Below are 12,705 nucleotides of genomic sequence, written 5' to 3'. Positions count from 1 at the left end.
CTTACTGTAGAGTTCAATAATTTTCCTTGTTTCACTATCTGAGTAATTTAATTTTCATTTCTTTGGCTCAGCAGTCATTTTTAATCAGTTTGTTGGCGCCAGCAAATGTAAATCTGTAACCATAGCAATGTGAATGGAGTGGCAACTATCAATGCAGCAAAATGTGTCAGCGTGGACACGCATTGTCTACTCTGGCTGTAGCTGCGCTTAGCTGTAGTTTTAGATGTGTAAATAGAGGTGTAAATATTTATCACAAGATCAGACATAGCTAGGCCAGGCGTAAGACTTGCATCCAGCTTTTTTACAATCAACTGTTGCAAACCGTCCCCAAGGGGTTAAGCATTTTTGCTCTTGCCAGATCAGTTTTATTTCACTCTATACGTAGTATTCTAACTCAAATTCTAAAACAAATTGCACAAAAACGTCCATTGTAGTTTTGACTACACAGACATTTGTTACAATGCGGATGTCGATGCTGGAAACAAATTTTCATTTATGGAGAGGTTACGTCTATCTGACTGTCATTTGACATCAGTTATCTGTTGCTCAAATCCAGTGAAGACACTTCAGTTGGATCCCGTAAAGCATTTTGAAAAGAAAAGGAAGCCTTCACCCAGGGACGGGAGGGGTGAGAAGCATATGTCCATACATCAGTTTGTGTGGCTGAAGCTGGGGGAGTAATTTATGCTCAGTCTGTAGGAGGTAGAGAGCGATGGGCCTCCGAAGGGCTAGCCCTTATCGGTGACCTCGTCTGGTGCTGTCGTCCACACACACACACACAAACACACACGCTGTCTTATGATTGACGGTGCATGCTGACAGCCATATTGGAAGAACGGAGTGTGCTTTGACAAATGGACACACACACAAAAGTAGCAGCTTCTATGATTTAAAAACCTTCACATATATGCACCCACACAAACTGTGTGGTAGGAAACACAACGCAGACACTGTGGTGCGTGCGGAGCACACAAGCGCACACACACAGACTGTTACATGCAGGCCAGCAAGCCCACACACACACACGCACACGCTTAGCCTTATGTGTGCCATTCATCACACCCCTTTTTCTTTATCTGACAGGGATGAAATTCACAGTCAGTGTGGTTGTCTGCTTGCGTGTGTGTTGTTTCATTTGTGTGTGTGTGTGTGTGTGTGTATTTGCTCATGCTTTCTTACTGGCTGTCTGCAATTGCAATTTTTTGAAATATGTGTGTATGTCTGTGTGAGTGGGTTGAGCCTGCCTGCACAAGCATGGGTTTTGTGTGTGTGTGTGTGTGTGTGTGTGTGCGCTCGTGTGTGGGTGTGCGTGTGTATGTGTGTGCACATCTCTATTAGCCCATATGCTTATATATTTGTGTGCGTGTTCCTAGCACATATTCATAAGTGGTTGCATGTTATTGTTCGTGTGTGATCCTGTTATCCTGCATACCCGTGTGTGTCTGTGTGTGTCTGTGTGTGTGTCTGTGTGTGTCTGTGTGTGCGTGTGTGTGTGTGTGTGTGCATGCGTGTGTGTGTGTGCGCACGTGCTTGCTTTCTTTGTGCACAGTGTGAGTGGGTGCGGAGAGTCGCTAGTTCCATTAGAGAGTTGAAATTGAAGGGGATGTGTGGAAACGAGTGTCGAGGAGCATTCATGTCTAGGCCTATTGTGCAGAGCCAGCCCCCCCACCCCCGAGCCCTCCTCCTCCTCTTCTGCTCCTCCTCCTCTTTCCACCTCTGTCTCTATTTCCCTCTCTCTTTCTCTCTCACACTCTCACACATTCAATTGCTCCCTCTTGATCACTCTGTCCTACTCAATTCAAAAAATGTCTCTCCACTCTGTCTGTTCACTCCCTCTCTCTCTGTTCTCTTGTCTCTTCTCTCTCTCTCTGTTTTGTCTTGGTGAGCAGAAGCAAGGTTCAGTTGTGCATTGAACTGGGAATATGTTGAATGGAGCAGTATTATTGCGGGATCCTCTTTGACTTCCTACTGTTCTGCTTTTCATCATGTTTTTCTTCCTGTACATGTGTCCAACCTGACAACACACTCTTGCATCTGTATTTTGATTGTGTCGTATATGGTGGAGGTGCTTTCGTTGTGTGTCCGAGTAGTGTTAGTGTTCATTCTCTTCTCAGTACAGTACAGCCAGTTCCTGGCATATTCATGTATACTGAGGAGACTTGTGCCTATAGTTTGAACTTTAGAAGACAGTAAAGGTGGTTGAGTGGAAATAATGTTCATCAATATAACAGTTTGACAGAAAATTAATCGGCAACTATTTTGATAACTGATGAGTAGTTTATTCACTTTTAAGCAAAGTCTTTTCACAGCTTCTCAGTTATGAGGATTTTTTTTGCCTTACATGTTTATAAACTGAATATATTTCAGTTTTGGTCTCAGCTGTTTTCACAAATGAATGCCAGAGTTGTACTTTCACACTTGCAGCACAACAAGCTAATCGCAACCAGAGATTGTCCGTGTGAGCTACATTCATACACACTAAGAATACTCAGTTTGGTTTATGTGAGGGGTGGGGGTGGGTAGACTGGAGACCGAGAGAGGGCAGAAGAGTCACCAACATGGCCACTGGCTCGCTGTGAATCCTCCAGACAATGATGGCCTCTATTCACACACTGGCTCAGTCAGACATTACAGATGCTTTGTACTAGGGAGCTGACAGATTAAAGTCTGTTTAATATCTGGTTCAACTGATTCAGACATTTGCATTTACACATACAGTTCCTCTGGGTAACGTCTAGAAAGGTTTAGGGTTCCAGTGTGTGTGAGACAGCAGCTTTAGTCAGGAGATTCAAAGATGACATCTTGAAGTTAAGGAGATTTTAATGAGAATTTTCTTACATGTTATAGATGAGGCTGTTTGATGAAGTAAACAGCAGCTTTATGTACTTAATAACAAAAGTGAAAGTACTGAGACGCCCTGCCGAATGACCCCTTTCAAAGTCTTACATTATTATATATTATTATATATATTATATATATTATATATATTATGTAAGTAAGTAAGTCAATGGGAAAGTACAATTTTTCTCTCTGGAAGTACAAAATTTATATATATAAAATGTAAATATTCAAGTCTGCAAGTGTCTCAACATAGCTTTTAAGAACAGATTTCATTACACATACTTGATAAATTTCCAGACTAATCTTCAAACTTAAACTTCAAATGTAGCTTTTAAATATGAAAGTATGGTGCATTTTAGTTTTTGGATCTTTCTGAGATATTTAAGGAATTATGAACAAGTACCAAGTGCTGGTGCGCTGGCAGGCCTGGCAGGAAGCAGTAGCACGAGACACTCAAATAGTGAAAAAAAAAACGAAGACACGCTGAGGAAGTCTGTGAAATGTTAGGTTTGTTTAGGCTGCCTTCCATGCTTCCTTGAAACACAGTTTAAATCAAATCGAACACATTTTTGCCTGTGTGTTTGCTTTCCCTTTTGAGCCTACATTTTCAAATTACACAAGATAAAGCTTATTTAAATTGGCAACAAAAGCAGACAAAAACCTCCAACAGCAACGAATTCAGTCTGTTGAGGAAGATGATAGAGAGAACTGATAAAAGAAGAGACAGACGCAGAGTTGGAAAGAGAGATAGACGGCATAAAGGGCACTGAAAAAGAGTCATAGTGTGGCGCGAGTCCCGCAGAGACATTTTACAGAGACATTTTAGAGATGTCAGGGAGTGTGTATGTGTAATGATGAGCGGGTAGGAGTGAAGCGCTTGATGGGGAGTTGTGCTCTGCATGCCTAATGACTGTTAGGAGGGCCCCTCTCTCCTCATCGCTCCACGAATTAGGCTCTAACACAATTACTGCTGCTTTGCATATCTCAGACGGATTGGATGATTACCAACCAAATGTGATAATAGACCTGCATGTGAGAAAGATAGGGAGTGTGCATGACGAGAAAGAGGAAAGGGTGTGTGCGTGCTTGCTGGGATGATTGTTACTTTGTGTGTGTGTGTGTGTGTGTGTGTGTGTGTGTGTGTGTGTGTGTGTGTGTGTGTGTGTGTGAGTGTGAGTGTGTGAGTGATTGCGTTTGCATCCAAGAGTTTAGAGAAAGAGTATTAGGTACAAGCAACTTAATTAATGAGGTGAATAAAGGGATTCTGATATGGCTGATATGTGTGTGTAAGTATGATTGTGTGTGTGTGTGTGTGTGTGTGTGTGTTTGGGTGTATGATGCAAGATATGTGTGCCACAGTCTGGGAAGGTCATAGCAGATGTTTCCCATACCAATGAGCGTGTGGTTTGAATCGCTGAGTGGCAATTTACATTTAACGAGGGTTTAAAGGATAAGTCTGGTGATATTCTATATATATATATATTTTTTTTTTTGTTTGTTTGTTTGTTTTTTCAGCAAATCCTATGAAAAGACCAAAACCAACTAGTCAAGTTTGAACTAGATACTGTGTTCAACAGGCGTTTTTCACAGCAGCCATTTTGACTTGACGTAGTAGGAAATAAAGAGATTGAAAGAGCAGCTAAATGGAATTGTTGATTATATTATTATTTATACTATTGATTTTTCCTATGTGACATTTTCACAAAATGTATTTTGTGAAAAAAGCCTTAGGATGCTCATCAAAACCTGCTTGGCACAGTCTTAGAACACGAGTCGGTGTGGTTTCCACTTCATTTCCATTTGGCACACGAAACACCACACACACATCTTAGGTATCACCGTGCAACACCTAAACAAAATATTGCAAGAATGAAAAAAAGTAATACAGAGTAATAAACACATTCTTCATGGGAAGAAATGTTTGAATAGTTTTACTTTTATCCTTTAATTTAATAAGTCTCCCCTTCGCAGGCCGAGATTGTGAAGAGATTGAACGGGATCTGTGCACAAGTTCTCCCCTACCTGTCTCAGGAGGTAAGAACATGCACACACACAGAAACACTGACACAAAGACGTCACTAACCTCCTGACCCTCGGCCCTATTCCTTACATCCTGGAATGAGATCACCCTCATTCCCGCCTCATTACCTCTCCACCTCTGTGACCCTTCGCTCAGCTTCCCTCCCTCCTTTTCTCTCCCCCTCCACTTCTCTCCTCCCGTCATTCATCATCACTTGCTTCCTGTGTTCTTTCTCACTTTCACTTTATTCCTCCCTCCCCCACCTTGAATCTCTGCCATATTAAATCTGCCCCCTCCTCCCAGTCCTCTGTCTTCCCTTCCCCCCTCCCTTTTTGACCACCTCTTCCACTCCAGTCCTTCCCTTTGTCCCCCGCTCCCCCTTCCCTTGCTCCCTCCTCCATCCCACTCCTCTTTTCTTTTATACATGTGTGTGTTTGTGTGTGTCAGTGTAATAAATGGTTCTGTGATTCAGATAAGCCATGCTCTTATCTGTCCAACAGGGGGTTGACCTCCACCCATTACAGCACACCAGCCGACCATCCATTCACTAGTGTCACACAAGGCTTTTGAATGTGTGTGTGTGTGTGTGTGTGTGTGTGTGTGTGTGTGTGTGTGTGTGTGTGTGTGTGTGTGTGTGTGTGTGTGTGTGTGTGTGTGTGTGTGTGGATGAATAGCTGAATAGCCAGAGGGGGTGCATCACCAGTGAGGGTTGTTTGGTCTCTGTTGGGACTATTGATATTGATCTAACCTTTCCACTTCTCTCCCCACAAACTCTCCTCCCCTTGTTTCTGCCTCTCTTTTATTGTCTCCCTCACTTTCCTCCTCTTGTCTTCACCCCCTGCCCTCATCCACAGCACCAGCAGCAGGTCCTGGCGGCCATAGAGAGGGCCAAGCAGGTCACCCCCCCAGAGATGAACTCCATCATAAGGGTACGATGATCCAGCCCCCAGCCTCGCCTGAGGGTTTTGTGATGTCCAGATAAGCACAATTATTGAATATTAACACCAAGTCTATTGTTTACTTTTAATGACTTTTATTTATTGGCTAATAAATGCTTCTTTAGCTATAATTGTTAATGTGGTCATTAATGAAAGTATGGCCAAATTAGAAACTTTTATACTCATAGTGTCTTCACTTTTTCAAAAGGATTACAAAGATTTTCTTATTTTGTTGTCACCTCTCTGATTTATGTTCTTAAATAGCGCGTTAGTGCCAAAGAACAGACAGTGGTGATGAAAGAATCCATGATGCTCAGGCCACAGGCTTCAGGTTTTTCAAACAAGTGCAATTAGGAAAAAAGAAGACTTTTGTCAGTATTGCATGAAAGTTTTTAATATGGTCCATCCTTAAGAACGCACAATGCAGTTTAAAACAACAATCCTTAAATAAATACTAGTTTTGTGAAACATAACATTTCTTGGGATTTTAGTCAAGTTCAAAGGAATTTTTTATAGGACTACTCAAGTGATTTAGTATTCTAATTATAATTCTAATAATGATAATCTTTATTTATACCTTTCATATGCAAAACGAGGCTCAAAGTTCTGCTTTCATTAAGTTGAGGGACATGCAAAAGACAAAAAGAGGAATGGTCAAAACTGATGCAGCTCAGGCTGAATGATCCTGACATTTAAGTTCCTTCTTTGGGTGGAGCTTAGTGCTGCAACTAAAAATTATTCCCATTATCACTTAATCTTTTTGTTTCTAAAATGCCAGAAAACAGTGGCAAATGTCTTGCAGTCGTTTCCTGAAGCAGAAGGTGATGCCATCACATTGCCTGTTTTCTTCAGGAAAACTGTGCAAAATAAAAAGATTTAATTTACTATCACATAAGACTACATTTTTTTTTACTTTTAATATCAGAGTATCATTAGTGTGGTACAGTCTGATCTAAGGGATGGAGGGATAGATGTCCTCATCCGTCCAATACATGTATACAGTCATTGATCAATAAAAATGTACAATTAGCCCGCTCAATAAAATACTGAATGGTTGTGGATGGTGCATTAGCCAGCTAGCCATAATCCTTCATCTCTGTGGCTGTAGTGTTAGCCAGCTACTCACACTTAATCATTATCAGCCTTGTGCTAGCTAGCTTAGCTACTCCATCATTTTACCAGAGGTTTAGTATTAGCTAGGCTACCCACTCCATCATTTTACTTTGGGCCTAATGTTAGCTAGCCTAGCCCCTCCATCACTGTGATTCATGATTCACAGAGGCGCCTTGGCTTTGTCTTTGTGTCTGCTGCTTTAGATACAGAGGATATAGGTCTCCTTAGGCCTGTGTTTAGGACTGGACTTGCTTACCTCACATCTGGGAGCCACACAATTTCATCTATTCTGATTATAGTATCTTCTTTTGATAGCTGCTAACATCGTCTTATATACTTCATACAGTATATACTTAAGGAAATAGAGCATTTGAGCTCTACTTGTGCGTGTAAAGCAGAGCTGTTGACTTTGTAGGTGTAGCCTGAGCAAGCTAGGGCAGTTGGATGCTGTTTAAGAGAAGTCAGTCAGGATTATCATAAACATCAACCCACTGATGTGTCATCATGTTGTGTGTGAGCACAGTGGGGAGTGATTAAAGGGCAGAGGCCCAGCAGTAACAATTTGTCATAATATTAAAATGAAACACCACGAAAAACACCATGAAACTACCATGGGAAACACACATTTCCCATGGTAGGTTTTTTTTGTGTATTTTCAGATGTTTGATTGGTTTGACTTCCTTTGGATCTGTCCTCTGCTGGATTATGGACATCCTTTCATTTTTATAAAGTATCACTTCATCCGTCAGCGCTTGCTTTGTCTTTGTCTTGGTGTTTGAGTTGTCTTCTTGGGGTTGTATATTGTAAATGTGATCTTTTATTTAAAAATATTTGTGCTTCAGATTTTCCACCTTTTACCAATCATGTATTTTAGCTATAATATGTGCATTCCATCTGTCCTATTGTACTTGAGCTATTAGTGCTGTGCCTCAGGTGTTGTATATTAAGCATGAGTAGGTGATGTATATTAGGTCTGTGCACTGGAGATTTTGCATATACTACAGTGACAATGTTTTACTGTCATTTGTGTGCTGTATCCATCCTGCTGTGTCTAAGTTGAGTCTGGTTGTCTTCCATGTAGCAGCAGCTCCAGGCTCACCAGCTGTCTCAGCTCCAGGGCCTGGCCCTGCCCATGACCCCCCTGCCGCTGGGCCTGAGCCAGCCAACCCTCCCCGCTGTCACCACCTCCTCCGGTCTCTTCTCTCTCTCCTCCCTGCTGGCCTCCCAAGCCCAGCTGGCCAAGGAGGAGAAGGCGTCACGTGACGGAGTCGACAGCCACCGCGAGGAGGACGGAGACAAGTCTGATTAGATGGTGTTCCCATTCAGCTCTGTTTTTATCCAGAGACCTGAATCCCCTGATCTGAGCCCCCTTGGCCTACAGCCTCTCCCCTGGTCTCCCTCTATCTGACCGCTATCACCACAGCTCCAGCTACAGACCCCTAACCAGCTCCCATAATTTGCAGTTATGGCACCTGCCCTTCATGTCAGACAGTTCTGATTCCTTCATATTTACTATAAATGGATTGTTTCTTTGTCCTCCCTTCTCTCTATCAGTGTCTCTCTCTCTCACGTATCCTGTAACTTTTCTTCAAGCGCTCTTTTTTGTATACAATTGAGCTTTGTTTTCCTGTTTTTCTTTTTTTTTTTTTTTTTTAGCCAGATTGCTTTCTATTTCTGTTGCTTCCTGCCATGTCCCTCAGTTCTTATTCCTGTTTAGTTTTTGTTTTTTTCCCTCCATGCCTCTCTTCCTCTCACTCTACTCCCACCTCTTGCCTGCGTTCTAAGCGGGTCTTTGTTAGGCAGGACTGATCTGTGAGACTGAACGCACCCTACTGTAGGTGTCAAAACAGGCTAGATGTTAAGCAAAGGGATTCTTTGGCCAGCTGTAAAACTTGTCACACACAGCACAGGATTCCTACAAACTCACTTTCCTAAGATAAGGTCTCAAAGAGATGAGTAGTGTTGATTTTGGTTTTCCTGGGCAGTTCAGGTTGCATGCATTCATTCCAAGATAAAGGTTAACTGTGGGTTTAAATGGTGTATTTTTATGGATCAGAGAAGTATTTAAATATTGCCCTAATGCTCAAAGTAAAGAGAGAAATGTCCCCTCTTGTATTGCTTTCTACAGCTACAGTCACATCCTAACCAAAAACTGCTTTTAGAGCAGAATTGTTGTAATGACAAGACACGTCCACACAAACTAGAGATTTTGTGCATAATCCTAAATTTATATGGAGAAAGGAAAAGCACCTTGTTGGAGCAAACTTCATGCTTAGAGCTGTCAGACGAGATAACAAATCCACCTTAGTAAGTAATCCCCCCCGACTTACGATCCTTGCCTGACCCTGAGAGGTGCGTCAGATAAATCCGCCCAGCACCTTAACTGAAAGGCAACATTTTCATCAGAAGTTAAACAGAGCTGAAGTAGCAACAAAGAGAACAGAGATGCCACTTGACACGTGCACCCTCCCACCACCTTTTTCATCTTTAATGTGCACTAATATTAGAGCAGAGGGGAGGGGACAGAGTGTGCATGTTGTGTGTTTGACAGCAGAGGGCAGCGTGTGTCTTTGAAGAACAGTCCTCGCTGGGTTCTGGCCTGAGCACAAACAAGGACAGGACAATGACAGAGTACAGGCTGTGTCACAAGGGAAATGGCTTATTTATCCATGCTGAGTGTACAAACTTAATATACAGAGACTAGACTGGTGACATTAATCTCTGCATGCGGCCAGTCCTAGTCTCTGTCATGATCCAGTTCTTGAGGAATAGTCTCTGGTCTATTTTAAGGAACATCTCTATACCTGCATTAAGACAGAAACCCCCCCTCTGTAAATTCAGATTATATTGTACATTTTGATTCACTGCACACACACACACACACACACACACACACACACACACACACACACACACAGGTCTGTCACATATTCAACTAACATAACATTATACAGGTGATTTAACATCTACATACACCACTGAGCAGGAAATCTGCATGATCTAACAAAATTCTGTCAGTGTAGATGTGACAGATGAAGCACAGAAAGCTTGCTGCTGCTCTGATGAGTAAAAAAACAAAAAAAAAAAAAAAACAAATCTCGTTCAGCCATACAGGCCGTACACACCCCCCCACCCCCCCAGGTGTCCTCAGCTACTCAGTTTCTCAGTCTGATTAGACCTCTCATGAGGTGGAAGTTGGGCGAAACTATGCTGAGTGTAATGTGATGTCACTAAACTGTGGCTCTGTCCATAATCTCTCTTCATTCGCTGCCTGTGGCTCCACATGTACCCTCTGCCATTTAATGTGAGTATCAGAACTCACTTCTGATGCACACACTTAAACTTCATAGTGCCCTCAGCAGGGCACTGGTTAAAATGCATACCATGTAGCGTAATTCCAATGTCCCCAGCTTGACTTTTCATTTCGTATCATTATAAAAGCAAAAGTACTTGAAAATTCCTACAAATTCTGAATTGAAAATGGAGTAACCTAATGAGTGTTTACTAAATGGGGAACAGTGAATGTGAGTTCAGACAGGATGGATTGTAGAGATGTTTACAACTCCAGCTGTCATTAGACAACAAGACGGTCATAGGACTGAGGAATTGTGTGTGAGCGCTGTTTGATGGGTTTAATTACTTGTAACGATTCATTGATGTGATTCCTATAGGACATGAACACAGCATCACAGGTGCAACAAAACTACCAGAAACATGAGGGGAGATGTCAACCAAGCGCAGTTCATACTCACCCACAGAGTCCTGGGAAGAGGTCTAATTAGGCAACATAAGTGAAAACACGTGTGTGGGTGAACACCTGTGTAAGGGCTTTAACAGGTCTAGTAGCAGCCAGAATGGCTCCATTGAATGTTTGCTTTCTACAGGCTGAGAGAAGATGAAATTTAATGTGTTTCCCCCCCTTTGAAAAATTTTAGGGTGTTTTACAAACACATACATTTCCATCATTGACAAGGAGTCGAGTGGTGATCTGTGTTTCTACGGTGGTTGATTTTGAAGACAGCTTGTGCATGAAGTGTATTATACAAACCCCACACACACACACACACTCACTCACACCCTTTCTTAGCCTGCTTTCTGTTTTAATGGTTACACAGTGTGAGTGAATAGATATAAGCAGTTTCATTCTTAAATAAACTATCCTTTTTACACTTCTTAAAATGATCTCTGGCATAACGATGAAGCACATTTTATTGTTGTAGTCACCTTGAGACACAGATTTCTCATAAAATTGCTGATTCATGTGCAAGCTTGGCAGTGGAAATTCAGGAAGCCAAAAAAAATGTGCATAAAGGAATTTCAGAATGAAACCCTTCAAGTGTCAAAGTTTAGATGATAAACTTGATGAAATTGGTGGAATGACTCCTTCAGTGATGCCCATTGTTGTGTATGTATGTGAACAAGGTGTGTATAAACAGTTGTACAGGTTTGGTCGTCAGTGATAAACCATAGAGATGAAATGCGTCGCTGTTGCTTACTACAAACGCTAACATGCTATTCTGCTTGTGAATTAAGCTCGCAGCACATCATCCTCCCATCTAGCCACATACTGTATGTATCTAGCTACATACTGTACTCGTTGTAGTGATATGCAGAGCATGTAGACAAAGCGACACACAAACACATACATCTGTGCATGTCTGCAGGGGAGCCGGGATTGATTTCTTTCTAGTGGAGAGTTTTTTGGGGTTTTTTTAAAGAATGCTTAGTCCAAATTTTCTGTGATCAATGCACTTGTTTTTTTTGTTGTTTTTTTTTTGTTTGTTTTTTGTTTGTTTTTTTTTCTCCTCTTTGTTCTTAAATATTAATCGATATGAACTAGAACCGGAATTAAAAAGCTGACGCTATAAACATACAAATGAAATTCTATGTATTTGTTAAAGTAGTAGGAGGGTGTTCGCCTCTGTATACAGTTATACATAGAAAGCTTTATGTGTATATGGCTGCATCTTCTCTTATCTGTCCTGGATGATTCTTGTGCTATTGTGTTACAAAACTGATGTGACACCAGGGGGGAAACTGCAGTACGTTGACCTTTTGCCCTTTGACCCCTTTCCTCTTCTATATCCCCCTTCCTTACCCCGCCTCATCCCTTTTACTCCCATGCCACATCCCACCTTCCCAACTTATTGCCCCCATAGCGTGAAGCATTGTAAGCGTTTTGAGCTTTGTAAAGTTCTTTTTTTAAAAACTTATTTTGTGTATAATGTAAAACCTGAAAGTGTGTACTTTGGCAAAAAAAAAAATGTTTTGTGTCTGAAATCATAGCTTCATTTAAACAAGTAAACAACAACAACAACAAAAAAAAGAAACTATTTAAAAAAAAGTACAACAAACATTTACTATAAATAATACGAAATGTTCTGCAGTAAGGAAGGACTTCTGGTGCCTTACAAATAAAGTCAATCAAATCATAAAGTTTTCTCTTTTTCTTTGATTGCCTTTGAATGTCTCTCAGTGTAAATCTTTAATATGAGAAGCTACAGATTTTCTCCTGACTGAGGTGGATGACTTTGTAGTTAAAAAGCCTTTCCTGTGACACTCGTGTCAACTCACCCTGGTAACTGTGGCCCAGATTAGAGCTGAGCACTGCTGCCTTTGCATGTTCCAACTCATTACAGTGACTTTCTTTATTATTATTATTATTTTTAATCAGATTAAATAATGTTGTGTTTAATATCTCTCCTTTTAGGCAGGCATTGGTTCCAGTCCATCTCATCACAGTGTGACATTCAACTTGCAGAGATCTAAAACATGGTTGAGGTATGTGATCTA

General features: G+C 41.4%; 1 protein-coding gene across 2 annotated transcripts in view; it reads left to right on the top strand.

The window, feature by feature from the left end:
- The window catches only part of tle5 (TLE family member 5, transcriptional modulator), a 41,295-nt gene extending 28,947 nt beyond the window's left edge, over positions 1-12,348 (top strand). Inside the window, exons 5-7 of one of the 2 annotated variants that reach the window (XM_041040797.1) lie at positions 4,813-4,875; positions 5,716-5,790; positions 7,997-12,348. In XM_041040797.1, coding sequence (XP_040896731.1) covers positions 4,813-4,875; positions 5,716-5,790; positions 7,997-8,221 — 363 coding nt within the window. In that variant the 3' untranslated portion in view covers positions 8,222-12,348. Of the gene's footprint in view, positions 1-4,812; positions 4,876-5,715; positions 5,791-7,993 lie in introns of both variants that reach the window. The other variant, XM_041040796.1, reaches the window with a different exon arrangement.
- Positions 12,349-12,705: the final 357 nt, after the last annotated feature.

The sequence above is a fragment of the Toxotes jaculatrix genome, chromosome 6 (assembly GCF_017976425.1).
Source record: "Toxotes jaculatrix isolate fToxJac2 chromosome 6, fToxJac2.pri, whole genome shotgun sequence".
In the NCBI taxonomy this organism is placed as follows: Eukaryota; Metazoa; Chordata; class Actinopteri; family Toxotidae; genus Toxotes; species Toxotes jaculatrix.
Note: the sequence above shows the minus strand (reverse complement) of the source record. Positions and strands in the feature narration are given on the sequence as shown.